Raw genomic sequence first — 27,472 nt, forward strand, 5'->3', positions numbered from 1 at the left:
TCTGGTCATGGAGAGGGAGGAGTCCAGGATGAAGCCCAGGTTGCGTGCGTGGTCTGTGGGTTTGGGTGCGCTGCCCAGGGCGGTGGGCCACCATGAGTCGGACCAGGCGGAGGGTGATGATCCCAGGATGAGGACTTCCGTCTTGTCTGAGTTTAGTTTCAGGCGGCTGTTCTTCATCCACTCGGCTACGTCTGTCATCCCTTCGCGTAGGTTGGCCCTGGCGGTGGCGGGGTCGCTGGTGAGGGAGAGAATCAGCTCGGTGTCGTCGGAGTAAGAGATGATGTTGAGGTTGTGTTGGCGTGCGATGGCCACGAGGGGGCTCATGTAGACGTTGAAGAGGGTGGGGCTGAGCGAGGAGCCTTGAGGAACGCCGCAGATGACTTCAGTGGCTTCTGATCTGAACGGGGGGAGGCGGACTCTCTGTGTCCTTCCGGCGAGGAAGGTGATGATCCAATCTAGTGCCTTCTCTTGGATTCCGACTTTGCAGAGGCGCTGCACTATGGTGCGGTGGCAGACAGTGTCGAATGCTGCGGAGAGGTCCAGGAGGATGAGGGCCGCAGTTTCTCCGCTGTCGAGCAGGGCTCGGATGTCATCGGTGGCTGCGAGGAGGGCGGTCTCGGTGCTGTGGTTGGCCCGGAAGCCGGACTGCGAGGGGTCGAGGGATCCATTTGTCTCGAGAAAGGCGGCAAGCTGCTTGTTGACGGTCTTCTCGATGACTTTGGCCGGGAACGGGAGGAGCGAGATGGGGCGGTAGTTTTTGAGCTCGGTGGGGTCCGCTGATGGTTTCTTCAGTAGAGCGCTGAGTTCGGCGTGCTTCCAGCTCTCTGGGAAGGTAGCGGTGGTGAAGGAGGTGTTGATGATGTCTCGCAGGTGGGGTGCGATGACAGCGTCGGCCTTGTTGAAGATGTGGTGAGGGCAGGGGTCGGTTGGAGATCCGGAGTGGATGGAGTTCATCGTGCGGATGGTGTCTTCGGTGGTGATCGGGGTCCAGGCGCGGAGGGTGGTGGTCGTTGGTGCAGTCATAGGGTGCGTCGGTTGTGTGCTGAAGCTGTTGTGTATGTCTGAGATCTTGTTGTGGAAGTAGGAGGCGAGGGAGTTGCAGAGGTCTTGTGATGGGGTGGTGTCGTTGTTTCCGGCGTTGGGAAACGCCAGCGTGATCACAGCACTGCTGCTTAATGTACTGCTGTAACCAGCAAAACCCCTTGAACATTGCAGAACCTGCAAGTTTGGTAGAGTGAGCCCACGTAGCTGATGGTATCATCGAACAGTGGTAGTCAATGAGCCCGCAAAGCAGATCCTCACGCCACCGGTAGGAGCCCGGCTATTGCAGGGCCTCCCCTTAATGTCAAAGACAGAAAAAATAATTCCTGGTCAACCAAATCACCATGAGTTCGCTAAGCTGGATCTCCCCTTAGGTATTAGGGCCTGCGCATTACTTCACCCCACTTACCTGAAAATTCTGGGTAGCTTCTGTGAAGCAGCACTAAAAAGAAACAGGAAGTGGGGTGGGTCAAGCCTCCTTTCATGGCTATGATCAGAGGTAGAGAGGTCGGCCATATTTGGGAGGGATGGGAAAAGCTAGAGCGCAAAATAATTGGCTTGGAGGGTTCTGTGGAGGAGCGAGAGCTCACTGTGTTAGGACTGTGGCGAGGAAGACTGAGGAGGTAATGCAGAATTCCAACCTCATCCTTAAGATACTCTTGCAATGCACAATTTCTAGGCACGAGGAGAAGATGTTAGTCCAATATAGGGTAGCTGACACTTGATCATATTACCTTCTGATTCGAAGTCAAAAATATAAGTAGATAAGCCCCTGACCATACAGGCCCTCAATATTTTTATGCACCACATCAAAGTGGCGATTAATTCTTGTAATAGTGGCTATGCAACGTCACAGAAAGACATGCAACAGAAATAGCAAGACCATATTAGAAATGGTGATGTGCAACAGCAATGGCATATCCTTTGTCCAATGTCCTCCTCTGAAAAGTCACTTGTTGGGTGGATGGAAAACTAACTTTAATCCCATCTCATATTTCTTTGGTCATCTTTGCTATTTATCAGCAGGTAATGTATTATTTATGATTTATTCAGAGCAGCTGCTGCTTGATACTGAACAAGTAACCACGTTATTTGATTTTTTTGTAATATTAACACATTGAGTTTTAGAATGATCCCAAAATCCACTCCATATGGCCATGAGAAAATGTTAACTCTTTATTAGACCCCTGGCACTTCCTTGAAATATTGTATATAGTATATTAACACCTTGCAGACTAGCTTTGCAGGGCGTGTTAACACATTTCCTTCATAAAAGGCACACGCAGAGCTGTCGCGGTCCGCCTTTTCCACTGCTACTCCCACGCCGCAGAGCACCCCGCCTTCCACTTAAAACCTGCTAAGTTATAAGTGGTGTTGAGGACGCTGCTGTTGCACTCCGAATCTCCTGCTGGTTTACTTCACGACTGTTCTGTCAACAGCGCTGTTTTGTGTCTGCTGTGGTAGAAAATGACAAAGTATTTTTATTTTCTTGCTTTGTCTTATATTAGAGTGATCTCTGCCTTGTTCACATGGAAGAGGAGTGTGAAATGGATAACTTTAAAGGGTAATCCATAAAACCAGGTTCATCCGCATCGGCGGCATCAGGAAACAAAATAGCAATTTTCTTCTGTGCAGTTCAATAAACTTCTGTACCATCCAGCAGATAGCGCAGGTTGAATAAATACACAATGTTTTATTAAGGTGTAATGAAGCATATATAGCATGTAATGCGGCATTGCCTTTAAGCCCAACAACTATTTAAAGACATGTACTGCTGTAGCATGCCACTACATTCAGGAAATAGGGAATGATGCAATATAGGGACAAATATACTAAACAAATTTGCAGTTGCGGCCCTGTGATTCACAAAATCATAGGGTTTGCGACCAGTGCTTTAAATGGAAATATAGAAGGGCAGATACCCACTATTTAGAATACCAGTTTGGTCCACAGAAGTGCTGTCTCTCTCCCATTAAATGCATGGTAGCAGTGCTGAAGAGTGAAAGTACTCCCTTCCAAAATCAAAGAAGTGTAGGTGCCTGACATTACCTGCACATTTAAAGCACTGTTTGTGTAACAAATGATTTTAGGCAATGTACTAAACCCCGTTTGCGAGTCAGAAAATGCTTTACAGTTAAAAAATGAAAAGTTACCAGTACCTCACAGAGAGTGTCAACCGATTCACAAAAAGAAATCTGTTAGGAATCTGTCAGTCACACTTGGAGAGAAGCAGCCTGTCGTCTGTAGGTGGGGGGCAGCCAGTAGTCTGTAGGTTTACTGCCTGCCCCTCAACTCCCCCTTGCTTTCTTCCCAGACATAAAATATGCCTTTTAAAAGCAACACCTATCACTTTTACTGGAAAGGGGCTGCTATTAACATAAAAGTTTCTAGCTTGGGAAAGATAATGTAAAGGTAGTGGTATGCTCTCCATAGTAGGTGACCATTCATGCATCTCCAGCCATTCTCAAGGGGTCTCAAATTTCTACCTGCCTAATTAATATTCATCAGACAAGCCATTTTTGTTGACCCCTGCAAATCTGCAATTTCCGATGTACCCAATACATACTGCAAATTGCATAACATTCACAAAACAATTGGTGTGCAAAATGCACATTGACTGGTTTGCAAATGGTCATTAGTACATTGGGCCCTATGATCCCATAAAAAATGAGAAGCTTGGTAGAATAGAAGCTTGAATTCAGCAGACTTCAAATCTTGAAATTTTGACATGTGAGTATCTGTCAGCAAGCTTGAGTAGTAGTACAGCACAGAAAGTAACAAATGGAATAATTTTGCTCATAAAAGAACTACAATTGACAAGCAAGTGAAGGATCACCTTCTCATGCTGAAAACCCAAGGATGTGTAGTACTCTTCTGTTCACACTCCCAAGAATAGTATTTTAAGTAACAGCTCTGTTCTCAATACTTTATTTCCTGAAATTTTACTTTCACTTCCAACCCTAAATTTCCAGTCCAGATTATTTCAATTTTATATGTGAAACATTCTGGAACAGGATAGTGGAAAGGGCACTACATTGTAAACTACTGAGGAAGCTGCTTGCAAACTTTGGAAAACACTTAACGCACGGCATAATCCAAAAACTTCCCTTCACAAATTAAAAAAATATATTTCTCACACAATATGAAATGGTCAATGAAGTTCAGGTGGATTGGAAGAGGTACACAATATTGACTACCTACATTAGTTTTAGAGTCAGTCAATGGCCTTTCTGTGTGACAATCATGAATATAAAAATATGAACCCCCTATAAAATTGCTTGTGAAAAGATATAGTGTCTCAGGATCACCAGTTTAGTAGCATAGGGCCATATGTATCAAAAAGTAATTTTGCGATTTTCAAATAGCGATTTTTTGCGAATCGCTATTTGAGAATCGTAAAATGCTATGAATGTAGGATTTGCAATAAATTTAGCGAATCCTACATATTCCTTAATTGCGAATCTCAAATTGCGATTCGCAATTAAGGAATACCTCCCCATTCATTCCTATGGGCCTAGAGGCCCATAGGAATGAATGGGAAGACATTCTCAACTTGCAATTAGCGAATCGCAAATTGAGAATGCAATTTCAAGGGTGCAAGGGTGTCAAAAGAACACCCTGTTGCACCCCTGAAATAAGCATGGGTGCACATGTGGCGCACATACATGCCCTAAGGGCATGTATGTGCTTCACATTGCACTTTGAAAAATGCAAAAAAGTGCATTTTTCACAGAAATCGCAAATTACCACCAACTTGAAGTTGGTGATAATTTGCGATTTCTTAAGGCCAAATTGCACTTTTTTGGTGCTTCTTACATTGCATTTAAGGAATCGCAAAATGTGCGATTCCTTAAATGCAATTGCAAAATAAGGAATCGCAAATTTTCCGATTCCTTATTTTGCACGCAGTTGTGCCTCATACGTACCACAAAGCAAAAATGCGATCGCAAATGCCAAAATTCTGCGAATTTTAGCAATTGTGATCGCAATTTTGCTTGATACATATGGCCCTTAGTCACTGATGTTGTGGAGATATCAATCTCAAATTTCCCAACTAAAAAAGCAGATGGTCACAGGGTGAATGGTCGGGATGTCAAAGGTTCAAGATGGACTTTTCCCATGAGGAGCAGGGTCATTACATTAGGTAGGACACTAGGTCTGGTTTAGAGTGTGGCAGAAAGAATACTCTGCTGCAACAGCGACAGAGTACCCTTTCCACCAACTCAAGGACTGCCCACTAGATTTGGAGTTGAGCTGACCCCAACTCTAATGGCAACAGAGTAAAATTTACGATATCGGTGTAAAACTTCTTCTTACTACCCATCACCCTATTTAGAGTGGATAGACGGATGGATTTTTTTTCTTTTTACTCTCTGTCAAGGAACAGTAAACAATAACAAAAAAAGAAAAAAAAGTGCTTTACTCCATGGAGAAAAACTCTAAAAGTGTGGGGCCATTAGTTTAATTTAATTTATTTTTTTAAAACACTGCTTTGGGAATTGTTTTTGATAAATAGAAAACTTCTAAAAAGTTAGACGGCTGGCTGTTATGTCTCACTGAGCCATCAGTCAACCTCCATGAGGCCCATTCCTGTATAGAGATGTATGCGAGGGTCGTGGATATTTCTAAAGTTGGCAGGGGGAGTAAAGTCAGAGTAGTGGTCATAAAGTCCTCTGCCACTCTGTATGCCTTTACCAAACCCTAAATAAACCCTCTGTCTACAGTGGCACAGAGGGTGAAAAATGATGGATTGGAATGCTACCTTGAGCGATTGCAAATGGTTAGACTATATGCAAGCATTCACCCAATCACCTTTTGAGTGTTTTGTTGCCCACTGGTAAGCTTTGAAAGCTGAGACTGATGCAGTTTTTCAAGCTTAGCACTGGCAATATTTGAGAATTCCAAAAGATAGTCAATTTGCGTCCATCAGAGAGTACTTTTATTTGTGCAGATTTACTACTGTGTATGTATACCAGTCAATATATCAATATATATGTCTATTTTCGGATACAGTAAATGAACAAGTTAGAACCTCTTAGTGAATTCAGGACAATGAGAAAAACCAACACAGACAGAGCAGATCAGACTCAGGGCCCCCAGACCCAACTACCAAGCCAAGAATGCATATATTTGGGGTGTGTCACACCCCTAACAATTCCTTGAAGCTATGCACCCGAGTATCTTGGTTGAAATATCGACATACAAAAATCTTACTTCTAAAATATCATTAAGGTAAGTAGATCCACAATATCATCAAGGTAAGTTGATGTGGAGTTAAGAATAGTAAATCTATATTGCCTTATGTATTTACATTAAAACTATAATACAATATCTTGAATGCAATATTTTTGCAGGTCAATTCCGATCATGGTATTGGGAGATACAACTGCAGAGACTTCCTAACTGGGTTAGAGGGATAAACTACAACTGCAGTCTCTATGCCCTGTCGTAATCCCTGAAGTATAACACCTAATGAAAGAAATGGAAGCTGACCTTGTCTCATTATTTAGATTTCATGGCACTGCTTATACCCAATACCGGGCAGAACATGAATAAAGAGCAACTGTGGAAATGTAGAGCATTATGCAAAGAGATCAATGTGTCATTCTGGAATTACCCATGGATTTCCTTGGACATGCTTGTCTGAAATCTTATCTCTGTAGAAAAAAAACTTTCTAGTGATGATGAGTACAAACTGATCTTCTCAGTGTGACAACTTACTGAACAATAGTAATCTCAATTACTCAGTTTCAAGCCCAGAGGTGTGATCAATTTTCATCAGTTAAGGAAATGATGCTATTAGTCCAGTTATCATCAAAGTACTTAGGGGCAGATTTACAAGCCCCTTGCGCCACATTTGCCTCATTTTTAACATGGGAAAAATGACGCAAAAGTGGCGCAAGGGGCTTGTAAATCTGCCCCTTAGATTGTACTTAGATTGTAGCAGTTGTTGGCAATAGCATATCTAATTGAATTCACAGGGAAATATAGCATAAACTGATTCTATTCTGAGCCACAAATAAAAAGCTCTCTTGTCCAGTTTCCTTAGAGTCTGAAGATGCATATGTGGAATAAGGATACATTCATCCCTTGTGCATAGGCATTACAATTCCTCTGGAATACGCATGCAGTAGGTTGAAAGCTCAAATTGAAATCAAGATCCGATTTAATACCAAGAATATTTGCACATTTAAGTTAAGGTAACTATTGTTCCAATATCTAGTCTGCTTATTGTCTTATATGTCTTTATGACCAGTGGCCATTTGGCAAATAAATACATTAAATATAACAGTTGGAAAACTTTCTACATAATACAAGTGGCAGTACTAAAGAAATCACAAAACGTTCCATTCCATTACTTTCCTACAGTGCTAATTTGTTCTTTGCATTACTGAAGTTCTATTTGTGCTTTGCAGCAATAATTACAGGACTATAAGTGCCAGTTCACAATGAGAAAACGAGAGGGTGAAAAGGTGAGCTTTTCCGACTTGACAGAAAATAATGTGAGCTCTGCAGGACAAAGAGGTAATTACCACTCCCTGCACGTGCCCAAAGCAACCCTTTCTTCCACCATAACTTTCATATTTCCATTGTCTATATACATTTGACCAGGAAGTTGAGAGCAGTGCAGGCCTCAGGTGCAGACCTATGTGGATAATTTAAATTCTTTCACTTGACAGTAGCCAGACAATTCAATTTTCCATTCACATGAATCAAGAATGAAATACACAAATATGAAAGTTAGACTGGCCCCGTAAGGATTTAAGCGAACATTCACTTGTACTTACAAACCCAAATTCAAAAATGAACAGAGAAAACATACACACTGTTGTTATAATTAGAGATTTTCCAACAATCAGGCTGGCATTAACACACATTACACGAGGGCAGAGGGCATGAGAGGGGCTTAAGGGGCAGTGGAAAAGGAGAGGAATGCAGATTGGTAGGGGTACTGAGAAAAAACAGTATTTTGTAAACTTACCAACATTTTTTAAGCCTTTTAAAAAAGAGAAAGGAATAGATTGTGTGCGTTTTTGTTAAGTGTGCATTTAAAAATTCCTGGTGAAATCCGACAGAAATCTGACCCTACACGACTGAAAGCGCTTGTACCCAACTATTTACCAAAACATACGTTTATGGGGGAGAGGGGTTACACCACAAACACCCACCTGAAGCAACACCTGCGATTGTAGGAAATCTACCTTTTCTGAGTGGTCAGTCCAACTTTTCAACTTGTTCTTGTCCCCATATTTTTGCAGGCTTTAGATCTCTGTGCATTTTGCCCTTGCTAACCAGTAGTAAAGTGGTTGTGCCCCCTTCCCTTTAAACATGGTTGAATTGGCATACACTTAACTGGCATATTTAACTTGTCTATATGTCCAGAGTATATTGTACAAATAGTATCCAGGGCTTGGAAGTTAAATGCCTCTAGCAGACTGCAGCATCTATTGTGCCATCCACTACAATGGCAGTGGAAACATGGCTTCAGGCCTACCATTGTATCCCGATTGTAGCAGTGTAAAAACTGCAATTCCACCTCCAGTAATAAACTATTTTGACAGGCCAAAATCTTCCTTTTAGATATTAGTAAGTGACCGCTATAGAGGTCTTCTAGCCCACAAGTCATAGTGTATGGTATTTAAATATAGGACAAGTAGAAATGCAATATTAACATGTTCTTACCGTGACAAGCGCCCAAAGGCTAGTTTCATTGTGGCCGACCTAGCTACCTAGAGTACTGATTGAAATACTTAAACTGTATCTCAAGAATGGGACCACTATAAAAAAAAACATGAAACAATTATTTTGTTTTGTTTTGTTATGAAAAATGCAATTTAACTGTGAAGGTGGCTTTTCAATCAATATTATTGAAAAGTAAGGTTTAGAAAGTTACCTTTTGCCTGCATGAATATCATAGAAGCAAATTTGCATGAACTCTGTAGCTTCTCCAAGCCACCAATTAGCCTTTAGTAGGTGTTAACTGTTTCCCAGGAGCATGCAATATAAACACAATGGTCCTGTGGGAAACACTTTAAACTATCACACTCATGAAACCAATTGCACAGCAGGTATGATAGTATATCAATTAATGAGACAAAGGGCCAATAATGTCTTGTCAGTGTGATATATAATCTCATAACATCATCATGATAAAGTAGAACAATCAGTGTAGATGGTGCTGGAAAGGATAACCATGCAAGAACAAAAACGGTTTTACATATATACACACAAATCCTAATGACATAAGGTATCAACACTGAATAACAGATTAATTCTGAGTATACACAACAATGTCCGTAGAATAAACTCATGAGAACGTTGACATTTTGACCCATAAAGGAACCAATCCATGGGTCTCTTCAGTACAACACAATCCAACTGATGACCTACAAACAAAAAAAGGGGCCCTTAGTTGTACAATCTTGTACTTTCCATCTGTAGAAATTCCCATAGCAAATTAATCTCATACCTTAAACCCAAAGGCTAACAGCTAGTCTTGAGAGTTAACTTGTGGACTCCATACTACTGGTCCACCTAAGAAATGTCACATCAACAAATTATTATAATTGGAGCAGGAATCAACCAACAACTGTCCATGAACACACTAACTGCTGTGTAACACATGGCTCTCAAGTGAAATCAACCGATGTGTTTAGAGCCTATGATATGACCATATGTACCTGCCATGCACAAAACACAGGAAGACTAAACACATGAATCGTATGACAAGGGGCAATCATGCTCATTAAAAGTGTTTGAGTGTCAACATAGTGATACAGCTGGCTGACACACTCAGGCAAACATTCCATTGTCCGAACAGAAGTGTCTTCATACCTCATGGATTGCAAAAGAAGCGTACAGTGACTGCAAGTATTAAGACAAAGCCACACTGTTGGCACTAGCTGTTCATGTCCGAAAATGGCAAGAATGACGATTCCCAATACCACATGACCGACACATGGTGAGGATAACTGAACCATGGTTGGCAGCCCCCTCATGGGTGTGGGTACTACAATGCATGCATAAATCAATGTTTTATCAGACACAGTGACACCAGTCACATGAATAGCTTGTCCAGGTGCAATCTTACTCAATAGAAGTGTCAAATAAGTAACACGGTGAGTGCCATAACTGTAATACAACTGGCCAAGACAACTCATTCAAGCATGTAAATGCCTAAGCCAAAGTGTATACACACTCCGCAGCTCACAGATGGAATTTACTGTGACTCCAGGTAATGAGGCAACACCCCAGAGCAGGCGACTTTGTGTCCAAGGACACAGGAGACACCATGTCCGACAGGAGGCCAAGAGTAAGGCTACCCTAAACCACGTGACTGACACACCAGAGGAATGACTTGACTTTGATGGCAGCTGCCATCTTGGGTGTGTGCACTACAATACATGCAGCAAACCATGCTTTGCCTGATGGGAGTAGAGGCACGCGATACACAAAAAGCTTCACTATTACAAGGAGGGTAGTCAATATCCCATTAAATCACCACATGTCTATGAGACCTATGGATAACCCTGTCAACCAGGGATTTCCACAGAGGGCGGCACAAACATTATCTGCTCCAAAATAAGCGATAATGCATATACCAATCATCCGTAAGGAATTCCCATAAGTTGACAAATGCTGAACAGTATACATATTTTCAGTATGGCAAATGTAACCAACATAAAGTGGCAGAATCAGTGACCACCACAATATAATTTTATGCAAACATAAAGGCCAGGGTTCTTAGTTCATCTTCATCATGGAGTCCTCTGATAGTAATATTGAGATGGTCTATCTGCCGGCATTCCATCCATGGTCACATCATCACCCCTGGAGCCCAGCTTAGCCACTTCAATCACCTGCCGCGCAAGTTGCTCAGCATCATTACCCAATTCTGTGTAATGTTTGACCCAAAGTGTTCCCTCCATTTTACAATGTATTCTGCTGAAATCTTGGCAAATTCATTGTTTAACCATTTGACTAGTCCGACCAATATACACTTTGTGGCAGGGACACCGAATGGCATACCAAACGTTCTTTGTGTTGCAGTTTGAATGATCTTTCAGCACTGAATAACTCCCACCCCTCTCAAACATTTTAGTATTCCTCGTAAACTTGCATTCCACACAATTTCCATATTTGAAGTATTTCGCCACTGGGGCCATGCCCCAGCTCTGTGTAATGCTGAATGTCTTTGGTTGCTCACTATGTGCTCGAAATACCTAGTCTCTAATATTTCTTCTACTACGACTAAGGGCAAACAAGGGACTACCTTTATTAATGTCTTCTAGTCATTTCCAATGCCCTCTGATGATCTGTTGTACCTGGTTACTAACTGTGTTGAAAGTAGTGATCATTATCAAGCACTATGCTGTTATCTGTTGTCCTTGTGTCTCAAAATATAATCTCTTGGGCAAAACCATGCTCTTTTAAAGGCAGCTCGAGTATTCCTATTCAGATAAATCCTATCCACCAATCTGTCCTTCGGTATTGAGTCTTCTGTTTTTTAATGCAACTCCTACGGATGCGTAGCAATTGACTGAACTGCAAAATATCACATAGATATCTTGGTTGGTGGCTATTGTATAAGAGCAAGGAGTTTTTGTCTGTAGATTTGCCGCACGGTGTGGCAAATACAGTGCTATTATTATGCTTCACCAATACGTCCCAAAAACTAATCTCAGTGGAGACTGCTTGTAAATCTTAGGTGTGTGCTCTCAGATTTTAGCTAATCTGTCAATGCTTCCAATTCCATCTGGGGCCCCGCCGTATTGTAAACCCATCATTATTGTTCCGGCATCAGACCCAGATGTTATTCAGATAGACAGATAGACAGACAGACAGACAGACAGACAGACAGACAGACAGACGCTTTTTTAACCCTCAAAAGTGTCTACATAAATGTTAGCTATTTCTAGCTAAAAGAAGGCAGTCATGGCTACACCCTTAATCTGCAGGTAAAACTCCTTAAACATACAATACTTTTGCTTAAGGGCTATTTCAGCTAATTGTACAATATATTCAACCAAAGCAGAAATAGCCTGAATACTGACCCCCACAACTTGTCGTATGGTGTGTAGATTCTCATCCTGTGGGATATTTGCATAGGATGTATGACGTTACAACACACACTTTTACAACACACACCTTTACAACGCATTTTTTACAACTCAACATCCATTACAACTTATTCCATTACAACGCATGCCATTACAATGAAATTTTAAAAACTACATTTACAACGCATTCCATTACAACGCATAATACCTTTACAACGCATACCATTACAACGCATTACATTTTATTGCATGTTTGGTAAGTATTGGATAGTGTAGGGGTAAAAATTACTATTCTAACTCCAGGGGGTGCAACAGTAGGGTAAGTGTTGGATAGTGTAGGGGTCAAAATTACTATTCTAACTCCAGGGGGTGCAACAATAGGGTAAATGTTGGATGGTAATGTTTTGCGTTGTAATGGTATGCGTTGTAATGACGGAGTTGTAATGGCATGCGTTGTAGTGGTGTGCGTTGTAGTGTCATGCGTTGTAATGGTTGCATTGTAAATGCATGCATTGTAATGGATGTTGCGTTGTAAAAGTTTTGTTGTAATGGTAGTGCGTTGTAAAAGTTGCGTTGTAAAGGTTGTTTCCCATTCGCATATAGTGACTCCACATCATAAGTTAACAATATGTCGATGTCACAATAGAAGGAAATACCCTCCACAGTGCTGATTATATCTGTGCTATCCCTTACATACTGTCTTATTCTAGGGACAAGTGGGTTGAGGAATGTGTCAACATACCTGCAAATTGGTTCCAACACTTAGCCACAACCTGATACAATAGGGCTTCCTGGTGGGTTATGAAGATTTCTGTATATTTTTGGGTAGCGTAAATTACTGGTGCACGGGGATGGGCTATATTCACAATTTCATGTTCCATACTGTTAATCGTCTGGATTCCTATGTCTGTTAAACTCATGAGGTCACTCTGAGCAAACAGCATAGGGCAATGAATCTGCCCACTTCAGCAATAGGCTAACTTCTCAGTAAGTGACAGCAGAAGCAAAACAATAGACAAAAGGTTCCCTTCAGTGCCAGGAAATACTACAACAATGTTTGATTTTTGAGACAAAAATAAAGTATTTTTTCTGTTAACCATTTTTTATGTATTGTGGGGGCTAATTAGCTTCTCCAACAATAACATTTTGCAAAAACAACAACAAAACGAAGTAATCACTGACAAAGCCAAAAGGCTGGCATCCAATGCAGGCCCTATTGCTTTGCCAATGTTTTTTATTATTTAAACTGCACTGGGTTTTTATATTAGTCAAAAAGGCCCATGCTTTCACAGGGTAAACTGCATGTATACATCAGAGAACAATTTTGTAGTACTTCTTTCATTTTGGAGAGTCGGCTTCCAATCGCACAAGCTACGTTGACATTAAACGCAGCAATCAACTGTGCGTCTATTGAAAGCTCCATATGTAGGATGTGCACATGCTTGGGGTAGCATGATCACCATGAGGGGCATACCATCTTCAAAGCCAGCTGGAGCATTTACAAAGCCATTAAGACCTGCACCCCAGCTCATCTTGCAGACAAGCTCACCATCTCTGATGGTGGTCAGTACACCCATTGTCTGGACACTGGACACCATCAGACTAAAGACAAAAGAAGTGTAAAACAAACAACAAAAAACAAGGCAGTAAGCTTTTTCCATCTATCCACCCAGGATCTGGAACACCACTTATTAAGACCGCCCAAGTTGTTCCAATTTAGAAAAGTGCTGAATACTCACCTCTTTAAAGAACACCACATCACAAAAGAATAACTGTTCATAAACCAGCTACCTCTTCTATCACTCACTGACTTTATGCTGGTCTTTGGCCATGTAATCTCTCTGCTGCCTTTTGGTTAGGTTTGCACTATAGAAATACCACGTAATTACATACCAGAGCCAATGCTCATTGGTGACAATATAAATGATTTCAATGCAAAGATATGCCCCACTGTAAAGAAATGAACTCTATAAGAGATCTGGAATTTTTAAACAAATATATGTAGAGGAAAGCAATGTACTTGCCAAACATAACCGTTTCGTTCCTTCCTTCCTTCCTTTTGGTATCAATATCTTTTTAACGGATGTTGAGTCACATATTCTGAGGCAACCACAGGAGAAATGTTAGACAAGCGTAGAGAATTGACTGTGTCTCGTGCTTAAGGCTTGCATGAAATAGAATAGGTCTCATACTGAGACTCAAGAGTAGAAATAGAAGTGCGCACTGCTAATAAAAGATGTGGAAGTGGTCATTCAATTGAAAAAGGGCAGCTTTGAAAGGCTACACGTGGACTTTTGAAACACATAGATTTTGTTTTCTCTCACTTGGGAAAGCCCAGACACCACATTGTCATTAACATGATAAACATATCAATAAGCAGTGTTCTTTTTTAAACATCTGTCCCCTGAGCCTCTCTGGATCAAGGAGCAGGAGAAGGACCACAGACAAGATATTGGATCCCTGGGGCTCCACATCCACATCCTTACATTTCAAGATGTGTAGAGTGCAGTTATATTCTTTGCATTGATCTGAAAGAAGCAGTTAATTTGAAAGTAAACATGGGCTAATGAATGCACAGCACACCATCCACTGCCTCCCAGTAATTATTCAAACTCCGTTTCAGGAGGTACATTTAAAACCCAATCTCTATGTAAGGTGAGATTTGATAAAAAATGCTGAAAATCCTAAACCTCACCAAAAGGATTTTCGTGTCAAAATTCAATCTGGAACTTGATGAGAAATCAACTAATATCTAAACTGGTGCGGCAACACTCTAAAATTCTGTAATGGTGGAACAATCAACTCCTACTAGTAGCAAATTGAGTCTATATCTGCACAATCACCTGCAGTCAATTACTGAGTGTAAACAAATTACAAGCCATGTACTGAAGCAACATAAAGAAATCCTACCTGTTTTATCCAACAAACACAAGATTTGACTAGAGATTCATTCATTCCAATAATCACCTAGTGATTCACAAGATTTGACTGGAGATTCAATTTATTCCAATATTCACGTAGTGCCACAATCACTTCCTTCCCTTACATGATAGAACAATTAATTCCAAGTCTGGGGAAAAGGAAAAGTCTGGATCAACTCTGTGATTATGAATTTTGGAGACAGGTGGCAGGTGCTGTTTTCTTGACCCTAAACAAAGATGAATTATGGGGGGGCATGGCTTGAATAGAGAAAAGTGCATGGCTGTTAGAAATGGGGGTCTCTAGTTGGCAGAGGTATGCACCCTATGTACAAGTACAGACCTATCCTTCTAGTCAGGGTAAGGGAGTTACACACTGTAGACAACCCCTATTCAACCCCTTGGTCGCTTGGCCCAAGAAGCCAGGCTTATTCCGAAGGCAATGTGCAAAGTATTTGCACACAGTAACACAGTAACACAGTAAGAACACTGCAAACGGACACCACACCAGTTTTGAAAAATAAAGTATCTTTATCTAAACCAAATAAGACCAAAATGAAAAAAATCCAACATACACAATTCAAAATGTGACTTTTACAAGGTTTCAAGCAATTCTGTCCAAAGACAACTATGGATGTGTGGCTTTTACAAAAAGTACCTAAAATGCGTCAAAATCCACAAGGCAAACAGCCGCAGAGAACTGAAGCTTTGGAAAACACAGCAATGCATTGGTTTCTGAGTCCTTGGGGAGGCAATGCGACAGTTCTGCTGCATTCAGAAGAAGTGATCCGTCGAATCCAGACTGTAGGGGGAAGTGATGGGTCGATTCCAAGACTGTTCTGGTCTATTGGTGACGCTTTGGAAAACTTGCCGCACAGGGGCGATGAGTGGTAATCTGGACACACTGGAGGTCACTGCGGCAGTGGCAAACAGGCGCTGTGTCAATTTCTTCAGCCGCGGTCCCATGATGCCTTGATTCTTTTAGCCACACAGCAGGGCCTGTGTTGGAACCGGAGCGGATATCTTTGACTTCAAAGATCCATGTACAGGACTCAATGTGGGGTGGTTCTTAGAGCCGCTGCCAGGTGCTGCATGGATTTCTTTAGACAGCCAGCGGTGGTATGCGGAAATTTCCCTGCTCGGCAGTGCGGCATTGGAAAAACAGGTGCTAGAAGGGTGATGCATCTATATTCTTGGTTTCTTCTAGCTTTTTCAGCTCCCAGCAACAGGAACAGCCTCCAGAAGCCCAGAACTGGAACAGGCACCTCCTGGTAGGTCAGAACTCCCTGCAGTGGAGTTCAAGAAAGATTTGTGTCCCTGACATATCAGAACAGGAGGCAAGCACACACAAGGCCTTGGAGATTCCTCAAAAGCAGGTTCACAGGAAAAGTTCCAGTCTTTGTCCTTTCCATGGCAGAAGCAGCACCTGCAGGTCAACCCAGCAAAGCAATACACAGCAAAGGGCAGTATCCGCCTTACCACTTTTCAGCTTTCCTCTCTTGGCATAGGTTCCTCTTTTTTCCAGAAGTAATCTAAAGTTCTGGGGTTTTAGGTCTAATATTTAAAACCCATTATCTGTTTTTAGTCTTTGTTGCAGGAATCTTTGAGCTCAGCAAAAACTGGTTCTGTACTCCCTGATCCAGCTTCAGTACAGGAGGCGAGGGCAGTATTGTGCAGAGCAGACACAGCCTATTCAGCCTTTTAGAGTAACACAAGTTCACATATCTGTAAAAAGCGGCTCCCTGTCCCAACCATTCAAACTGGGAAAAGGTACTAGGCAAGGTTCTCCCCTTTCCACATCCCTCTTTCGGCTAGCTCTCAAACCCCTCATTCTAGATATTAACAGAAACCCTAACATAACAGGAATGAATTTCTACATTAATATAGTAAAATTGTCTGCTTACACAGATCACGTCTTAATTGTCATGGATAAGCCCAAATCCTCCCTACAGACATATTGAAACAACTGAACAATACTCAAAAGATTCTGGATTTAAATGAAACAGAAACAAGTCAAAAGTTAAATCCCTCAACTCTTTCGGTACAAAAGACCTGGTAGGATACTCAAGTTTGACCTGGCAACCCCACTACATCAAATATTTAGGCATCGAATTTGGAGCCGATATTATCAACACTATAAAACACAACCAAAAGTTCACCCTAAAAAAAACCCACAACTATTAGAAAGCTGGCCACCAAAACTGATCACCTGGTGGGGATGTATAGAAACCATAAAAATGATGGTCACCCCTATAATTAATAACTTGATCAGTATGGTGCCCTTATTACTTTCAGAAGACTTCCATTGCAATTTAGTTAAACTGATCACAAACTTCATATTGCTAGGTAAAAGAGTGAGAATCTCTCTGAAGAAACTCCAGCTTTCCCTATGTACTAGGGGGAGTCAATCTTGCTAATTTTATAAACTACTGGACTGCCTTTCTAGCTAAACAGAGCACACACTGCCTTTCCACATCTGACATATACATACCCACCTGGCTAGAAGTGGAAAGAGCTAGGTTGGACAACGACATCCTGCAATAGTACTGAAAGTCATCTTCAATCATCTCACCACGCCCAAATATATATCCAAAAAAACACTCGTAATGCTCCATTATCCATTAATATAACAATACCCTCCTGTATTAAGTTTTCCAATATAGCTTCCCTTTGGCACAAACTGGGACTCTCAGTCTTTTACCCCCACATCTGAACCATAATGGAACACCATCTGAAAACCTGTAGCCCCACACAAAATATCCTCTGCACTTTCCCAAAGTAAATATTGGCTCATCCATAGAACCTTTTGGACCCCCTCCCACCTACACACCCTACAAATCCTAGACAGTCCTGTCTGCTGGAACTGTAAGAAAGAAACAGGGGACCTAGCAAACGTAATCTTCCATTGCAAATCAATGGGTCCTTTCTGGGACGAGATATTTTCCTTTATATGCAAGCTTTTTAATAACAACCCTAAGAAGGGATTTTCATTTCTTAGCAAGGTCTTCCTTGACCCTAATATTAAATGTCTTGCTGCTAGCCTCCTACTTCATCACTTATTAATGTCTGCAGTTAAAATGATTACCTCTAACTGGAAATCCATCCATGAAGCCACATTTACGGCTTTGTTAAACTGGATATCACTCATAAAGGGTGCCAACAACATTGCTCTACAACATTCCGCTTGGAAATCCAAACATACACCTATATGGAAAACCATGGATAACTACCTTGTTCCACTAAACCTCTGTAAACAGGTTGTACTTTATATGTGCTGTAAACCCAACATGTTGATAACTGTACTCTATTATACTCTATTGTACCTCATTCACATTTCTTTGAGTGACACATTTGTGTTGAACATGATAATTTACCTCTTGCTTTCCCTCAATCTATTCATCTGAATGTAATGTAAAACAGATCTCTCATGACTGACGTATTAATGTTTTTCTTTGTTCTTCCTTCTTCCCTTTATACCCATTTCCCGACACACAAACGAACTAGCAGATTACTTTCAATTGATTTATGTATAACACTAGTTCAATAATGATTCCTTATCTGTTCCCTTTAGTTCTTAGTTCGGTCTTATTTTTCTTGCCTGTTGTATACTGAAATTATTGTTAAATTAATACATATGTTTATTCATGTTATATAGGGGTACGTCTAGTATAATTTGTTCATAGGTGAACAATTAATGCAAATAATTTAATGCAGTATTAATTTGATGGTGGGATTGGAGATCATACTTATCAATCCACTAACTTAGTGCTTATTTGTAAAATTACTCCTTCAGCAGTCGATTTTTGTTTGTATATTTGTACTAAGTCTCCTAAGGTATTATTGGGTTGTCCTATCGTGTGGAACTAATTCACAGACTAATGGGCATAGTTCACTCCAATCCTTGACTGGTGCTGCAATTGACTTCTATCATGAACTGATGGTATGACCAAGAGGAAGTGCCCAAATAAAGACATACTACTGACAACAAAAAGAGGATATGGAACTAGTTTGTGCTCGACAGGCAGCAACTAATAAACAGCACTTTTGAAACAAGCCCTAGCCTGTCAAATACAGAAAATAAATCAGACCACTAACTTGTGTCCAAGTCTCCATACTGGGGAACAGATCTTCAGCTTCTATCATGGACTATGCTACAGCATCTCACTATTCAGGATGAGCCTGGTTAATGGTCTCCATACTGAGGCAGAGAGCGTCAGCTTCTATCATGGACTATACTATAGCATCTCACTATACAGCATGAGTCTGGATAAAGGTCTCCATACTGGGGCAGACAGCGTCAGCTTCCATCATGGAATATACTATAGCATCTCACTGTTCAGGATGAGCCTGGTTAAAGGTCTCCAAACTGGGGCAGACAGCGTCAGCTTCTATTGTGAGCAATATTATAGCATCTCACTGTTCAGGATAAGCCTGGTTAAAGGTCTCCATACTGGAGCAGAGAGCGTCGGCTTCCATTGTGGACTATACTATAGCATCTCACTGTTCAGGATAAGCCTGGTTAAAGGTCTCCATACTGGGGCAGGGAGTACCAGTTTTCATCATGGACTATACTATAGCATCTCACTGTTCAGGATGAGCCTGGTTAAAGGTCTCCATATTGAGGCAGAGAGCATCAGCTTCCATCATGGACTATACTATAGCAACTCACTGATCAGTAATGAGTTGGGTTATCGGTTCTGGTCCAATATATCGGGTCACGAGTGACCTCTGTGGATACTCCTCTCTATACCAGTCAATATAGCTGTATTTCCAGAGGCAGTCTGGAATTTGCTTTAAAAATGTCAAGATGCAACAAGGGCCACAGAAGCGGTTCTGATTTTTTTTTTTTACTTCCCAAGGTATTTGCTTCATGAAACTTGCAAAGTTTTAAAAATAAATTCACAAAGTTGTGAGGCCTCAGACTTAGTAACTTTGAACACCATAAGGGAAATAAAGAAGGATTTCCCAGATATGCTGCTAGATCAGTGTTTTTTCTGGTTTGGTGTGCGGGTGCTCCGAGCTCACTCGTGATATACAGCATCAGGTCAAAGACAATCAAACTAAACTTGTTGAGATTAAATTGTTCTGTCTGTATGGTGAAGGGTACGGGCGAGCTTCGACAGTAGGTTATTTTCTATATGAGACAAGAAATTAACTTGGACCAGTGATCACATGTGCATCTGCAGAGGGAGAAAAAACAACAAGGACCAGTTCTTTCGTGGTGAAGGCCATGGCCACCAAGCTTTGAAGCCATATGCGCTTCTGTATGAAGAAGGCAGAGGCCTTGCACTAGAGGAGCCACATGTGTATCAAGGAAGAAGACACAAGACTATGGCTAGGAAGGCTATGTTGATGTATAGGAATGGAGCTGGACACTATATTTGTCTGTTTAAGGAAAGCAAAAAGACGCAGGACATAAATTGAATAGGTGTGTATGTAAGTTGTAGGTGTAAGACTAGGGGTGTCTACGCCAGGCGCACATGTGTATGTGGAAGAAACAATAACATAGTAAAGCCACGAGTATATGTATAGGGGCGTCCATGGAGCTCGACTGGTGGTGTAGATTATTCTTGGTTTCGGGAAGGCGCGTGTTAAGTGATGCTCTATCGGTGTCTGTAAGGAGAAGACAACGCCATCACTAGTGAGGTCGTGTGTCAGTGGGGAAGGGTTGGCATGAGAACTAGAGAGGTTGTGTGGACATCCATGTGAACAGAAGCCTGCATTTGATTAGAGAGATCCAGGACTCTAGTTTCACCAACAAATAGTGTCTAGTTCATGGAGAAGTGTGTTTACTTTATCTACAGGGCTAGAATGTCAATAACGAGACCCCCCTTGCCCCCCCCCCCCGCCCCATGCGGAACAGCAATGCTCGCTGGGTGAACGAATTGTATGTAATTCTCTAAACTTCTTTTTCTAAGAAGTAAGAGGGTTTTTTTTGTAATTCATGCTCGTAATAGTAAGAACCATTTTATGAAAATCAGATGTGCGTGGCCTTCGCATCTGCGTTTGTTTACCATTTCGAACATTTTTGAAAGAGAGTAAAAAATGAAAATGAATAAAGCTTTCCGTTTCTGTTTGCAGGCACTTCCGGAAAATGATCTACCCTCCGACCACGCCCCCTAATCCTAAACCCACCCCAGGATAGCATGCGGTCGCGCAAATGTGTTTGTGGCTCAACCCTCTCCAACCTCGAAACTGGATTCGCAGCCAAAAATCATGAAAATTGAACAATTCCCAAAAATGTTGCGGATTTGAGTTGAAACAATATTTCACCATTGAGCAGGCCTAAATAGTTCATCCAAGGTATGATTTATGCAGATTATAAATGGTTTATCTGCTGAACACGATTTTGTGGACCTTATTTCCCAAAACTGAAACAGTCTTTCCGCCTGTTAAAAAAAAAATCCAACTACAGGAATTGCAGGTTTCTCAATAGCTCACATAGGGTTTAGTTCCTCTTTGCTTTCTGGTACTGGTAGTCCCGCATGTATAATGGGCCTGCAAAAATAGCAGAATGCGGAGAGAAACATGAGTTAATCAGATCTAATTAAAATAGGCAAGATAAGTCTTTCACGCCTTTAAAGAAACGATTCTAAGAGCTATACTTGCGCTAATAAGACACAACATAAACAAATACGTTTTAAAAACTGTAGGTGAATGTTCAAATATATAGAGGGTAACGTTTCACACTCATCCCCTCTATCTCTTTTCTTCCTTTCACTGATCTTTTGCATCGTCTTGGTCTCGCCACAAACAGGCACTAAAACCACACCGCACCCCCCTCCAAACACTTGCATAAAACTTTTATGTACTGTAACTTGCAATACCAATAACAGCTGAATAGCGTGCCTGGACAGAATCGGTTTTAAATCATACACAGACTTTATTAAACGATGAATCTTTGAAGAATACCTAAACCATCCAAAAGGTATGCTTTACCTCCGCGAAGTTACCGGGGAATGGTGTACACTCCAAGTGTGACAGATACTTACTCAGAGGACGGTGGCGACGGCCTGCAGCCTCCCGCAGAGACATATATGGTGCGCTGCAGCCCGAGTGAAACACAACCCGGAGAAGGCCCTGGCTTACATCACCCTTCAGCCTGCACGTGGCATGCTTGGACGTGTGGGGAACTAAATATTTATTGAGCAGCAGGACTTGAAACTGACCTCATGGGTCTAACATAACATCCCCGGCCGCTGCTGACCCTGGCCTGAAATGTGGAACCACCGACACGAGCTGGGCAAAAACCGACACTTCTGGTTGTGTCTCACCAATAAGAGAGCCCAACTCCGAACATGTGATGTCCAAAATAAACGCGGTACTTCACTACAAGCTCAGAGGACGTCATTGTTGACGCTGAACCAAGCTGCTTGTGTAAAGCATGTCTCACTCCGCACGAACTAAGACATCGTAAAAATATTGACACTGGAGCTGCTTAGTGTCTTTTACTACCTGGAGACCGTCTTTCTTCGCCTGCCCAATGTATTTTAATTCTTTGGACTTTTAGGCCGATATATATGAGAAAACTACAAGGACCATGATGCAGTGTTGTTTTGCTTAATAAATACACTAACGCACCCCACCACCACCACCATGTAACAGATCTCATGTTGTGCCAAGCCAGCTACATGGCCATTCCTCAGACTTTTCTGAACGTCAGTATATGGAGGACCTAAACAAAGTGGGCCATCAGGTGTCCCACCTATACAAGCTTCTCCGCCCTGGTTCCTCCAAACTAACGGCTAAAAATACCAGGTACTGGCAAACACAGCTAGATGCCACACTTACTGAGCAAGAGACACACACCCTCTGGGCGGCCCCATCGAAAAACATGATCTTCTTCAGTGTTAGCGCAGGCAAAATTCTGGCTACTACACCAAGCATACTGGACACCAGCTCGCTTAGCGGCATTAGGACTGACCGAAAGTGACTGCTGTTGGAACGGTGTCTCGGAAAAGGGTGACCTAGCGCACCTTATCTTCCAATGTATTAAGGTTAGAAATTTCTGGAAAGATGTGTTCAAATTCATTAATAAGGCCCTAGGCTGCACCCTAAAAGAAGAATTTGCCACAATCACCACAGCACACATTACGGCGCCTATAGCCACACAACAAGACGGAAACCTCCTGGACTTCCTCCTAACGATAGCAGTCAAAACAGTCCTAGCCAAATGGAAGGACACAACCAAAGCCGCGTTGAAGGGGTGGCTGAAGTGGGTGACATACCTTAGGGGAGCAGACAACACAGCACTAAGAAGCACACCGTGGAAGCACCCCAAAAGAGGGATGTGGTCAACACTTGACAAATTCCTAGACCCTCACAAACCCCCATAATCAACGTAAATTAGACTATATCAGCAGGAATTTACCCCCACAAGTGTTCGGCTAGGCAAAGCAGCATGATGGGGCGACGAATACTCAGTGGTTTTCAAACTCCCCCACGAGGCTAACGGTCAACCACAAAACAACAGCCAAAGACCTACATGTTTTATGTAATGTTATATGTATCTTCTAGACACGAGATAATCCGCAAGGCCTACACGCTCTATGTTATGTTATATGTATCTTCTAGACACGAGATCATCCGCAAGACCTACATGTTCAATGTTATTTTTGTACAAGTCAGAAGGGAAAATGAGCGCAGGCTGTTTTGCCCAATTGTTTGCCCCATAATTACATGTAGCCATTACTGTAAGGCAAGTGCCCGGCGGGTTCAGCCGCGAAATGTTGATATGTGTTATATGTCATGTCACATATTGTAACGTGAAAATACCAATAAAAATATAAAAAAATAAATAAATAACCGCAAGATGTCACGTACAAAAACAAAAATGTTCTGAAAGCTAAAAAGGCACGCTGACAGAACATCTCTCACAGCTGAAGTAGGGCAACTCACCAGCGCGGAGTGACATGCTTCAAATCCATGTTAAAATGTATTTAAGGTTGAATTTAAAGTTCTTTATTTGTCCCCCATCCGTCACAAATTGTGCAGCCAAACAGTTTTTTTAGGCCTGGCCTAAAGACAGCTTTAACAGTAACACCATCCTCATGTTATATTAAAACAAATCATAAATAAAAAAAAATACTATATCTTCATACACATAGGAGATTCGTGTTTCCCCTCTCCATTCATTGGCCTGTTCAACTAGTATTCCCGTGGTGCTCCTGCTCACCACAGCATGCAGTATGGGACAATGTGTCGTCCTACTTTGGCCACTGGCCCCCTTACATTGTGGTGGCTGTATTTCTGCTGATCACGTGTGCACATCCTTCTCAAAAACAGGGGCGGCTCTAGGCTCATGGTGGCCCTGGGCAGGAAGCGTAGGCAGGGGGCCCTGGAAGAGGGGGTCTGGGCGGGGCAGAGCTCCCCGGAGCTCAGGAGGGGGGGGGGGGGGGGTCAGGGTGTTAGGAAGTGAAACAGAGTCGGAGGCCGCCAAATCCCTGCCAGGGGCCGCCACGCAAATATGTATCCATCCTCAGAGGATTATTATATTAAGGATATATATTGGCGTGGAGGCCCCTGGGATTTGGTGGCCCTGTGCAGGTGCACAGCTTGCACATGCCTAAGGCCGCCCCTGTAAAAAAAAAAAAGAATAGAACTTCAGTGCCAGGTTTGGTGAGCAAACTTTACTTTGCTACTACTTTCTTCCATTCTTCTCTGTGTTTTCATATATTTTTTGTCATCATCGTGTGTTTAAGCTATATCTTCAGGTTACTGTAATTTCAAAATCAAACACTACTTTTTCTTTGCACCACTAGGACTCACATTTTCCTTTGATGTACATTAAAAGTGAAAAGGATACCCACACCTGTTTTCAGTACACCTGCCTGCTAGGAAACACCCATACTGTTTCATTCAAATTACATGTAGTGGCTCATTCTTTTTTTTATTTAAATGTTTTATAACAAGCATACAGCCGTCACATTTAGGCAATGGTATATTTTGTTTTTTTCTTCTTTTTTTGTGGCAAAAAATAAAAAGATATGTAACCATTGCACCCGTTTACCACAGACACATAAACTAACTTTGCCAATGCTTGTTATTTTTGTTTTATATTCTCGCATCTACACTGCATTTATAAAGGGCAAAACACAACTTTTAGTACCAGAATGCAAAAGGAGAGCCTGAGAACACTTTGGCTTATTGCATGTCCTTTTGCTGCACAACTTTGCACTTGCATAGCGCTTCGCATTTTGGGCTGCACATGCCGCGCTTTCTAATGGTAAAGAAAGAGATGCAATGCTTTTTGTCGCTTTGCGCCAAGAAGCTGCCATTACAAAAAGTTTGTAAGTAACATCTGTAGCGCCTTAACAAAATACTATCCCCAGAAAACATCAAAGTTTTCTGAAGGCCAAAAGGTCTGATGGTTATGGGCCAGTCCTGAACTGATAAAAGAGAAAGGAAAACTAGAATATGTGTACCAGATGACTCCATGCCATCAGGGGGAAAAAACAAGAAAAAGTGCTGGGTGAAATGTTTAAATCTAGATACTGGTAATTACTCTGAGCCACATTGCAGTCCATCGATGTTTGTTCCCTGAGCCACCAAAGACAGGGATTAACCCTAAATAAATTAGACTTTGCCCTGCAAAAAACCTGTCCCCCTGAAGTATATGGACACACCTGCTCTAAATGGGAACACATGCAACCCTAGACCAGTTGTGGCCCTGTTATGCCCCTATCAGTGGGGGCAGCTTGATTCTCGTGACACAATAGGAGCTACGTTTGGACATACCTGTCACAACTGGGCACCTCAATGAGAAAAGAAAAAAAGAAAACGTGCAAAATGCTTGAAATAATCCCATCCACTGGTAATCCATGCCATTTTCTAGATCTGGACTTTCCTTTAACAGCCCAATGTATTATGAACATTGTGGTCTTGGTTCATTTCAAATGAACACACTGGACTAACACAATCGAAAACAATTTATTTACAATGTATGTACAATAAAGTCCAGAGTTCAGAACTTAAATGTGCCTTTGACGACATGGCGTCAATTTTAAACAAAAATGCAAAGACATAATGCATGGGAATGTGAGATCTCTAGGTAGACTCGGCCATACCTCTTCAATATTATGAACTCCTGCTCAGAAAACATCGATATTTCCAAAAAGCTGAATGCCTTTTTTGTCCTACAAGTCCCAGCATGCAATGGAAACACGTGGCTCAGTTGCGCTTCTCACACATGGGTCCTATGACCTAGACTCAACTGACACACTTCCCATGTGCAGGTTTGTGCGATGGCAGTCATTTGAACCATCAACAGAAAGCAATGTGCACTGCATAATCGTCCCAAGCAATGCATGATACCACGAACTGTAAATTATTACGCAGAGGGAGCCCATGTTTTCACTTGGCACGGTCATTTTTTAATGTTTTATTTGTATTACGGGGTTTGTAGTCCCTGTTTTACACCAGGACATGCAAAACTACAACTATAAGAAAGACAGGAAAAAAACAGAACTGGTAATCTACTCACACCTGCCATGATACGGTACTGGCACTACCAACAGAGCGGCATAACGGGTGCACGAGGTCACAGCTTCTCCAGAGACAAACTATATAACTTTCCACCTTGTATCAAAGGCAGCGGGACTGCTACGCGTTAGCACTGCCTCTGTTCTGAAGGTTGGAAAGTTGCTCTTTGTTGCAAACATGTTTTCAAGGGAGCAACAGAAGTGACATCATGCTAGGAGCCCTGCCAGTCATGGAAGACGTAAATAATAACCCCCGCATCCCTCCCGTCGGCGATGTATTTGGCGAGCTGTGGCACAAACACACAGTTTCACGTCAGAGCAGGAACTTTAAATGCAGTTTTCAAGGGGGTTGCGCGTAAACAGAAACACTAATATGACAGTTGGACACCTACCTTAAAACTTTCCATCCAGTCAAGGGATCCAAGTCTGAGAGCACATCCATTGTAAAGCGCCGAGGGGGTCAGCAAGCAGCGCCCAGAGGACAACACAAAACAACAGCAATGGAGCGAGCGGTGTGGGGATCTGATGACACCAGCACCGCCCCTGGCGCGCGCTCTCTCTCCCTCACACCGATAAGCAGTTGTCACAAGATCTTTCTCCACCCCTCTAAAATCAGCCTCCCCTCGACTGTCTGTTAACTTTCCCCACAGATAGCCCTTGCTGCATCGCCCACACCACCTGGTTTCCCCTGTCGCTGCCGTTTAAGCGCTGTAAAAGTCTCCCACTGATCAAATGTAAAGTGAAATATATATATATCTCTCATCACATTTGATAACACAGCCCGCGCAGCTTTCTGTCAAATCTCTCTTTATTAACAAGTCCCTTCTAGCTTTCCTCTTGGAACAAACACAGCTCAGTTCGGAGCCCTCAGACTTTGCCAGCAATCATTTACAGATTACTTCCAGCCTCCACGCGTCCCCCTTCTGATGTTCCTTTTAGCTCTGAGGTTTCTTGTATGTGATTCTGAGAGGGT

The 27,472-nt window shown here is 42.1% G+C and overlaps 1 protein-coding gene across 4 annotated transcripts in view; it reads right to left on the reverse strand.

Annotated features, from left to right (window-relative positions):
• CELF2 (CUGBP Elav-like family member 2) overlaps positions 1 to 27,046 on the reverse strand; it is a 1,322,506-nt gene extending 1,295,460 nt beyond the window's left edge. Inside the window, exon 1 of one of the 4 annotated variants that reach the window (XM_078676806.1) lies at positions 26,892 to 27,023. In XM_078676806.1, the coding sequence (XP_078532932.1) occupies positions 26,892 to 26,941 (50 nt within the window). In that variant the 5' untranslated portion in view covers positions 26,942 to 27,023. Of the gene's footprint in view, positions 1 to 26,891 lie in introns of all 4 variants that reach the window. The other 3 variants (XM_078676820.1, XM_078676813.1, XM_078676897.1) reach the window with 3 other exon arrangements.
• Between the last annotated feature and the right edge of the window lie 426 nt (positions 27,047 to 27,472).

This window comes from Lissotriton helveticus, chromosome 1_1 (genome assembly GCF_964261635.1).
Source record: "Lissotriton helveticus chromosome 1_1, aLisHel1.1, whole genome shotgun sequence".
Taxonomy (NCBI): Eukaryota; Metazoa; Chordata; class Amphibia; order Caudata; family Salamandridae; genus Lissotriton; species Lissotriton helveticus.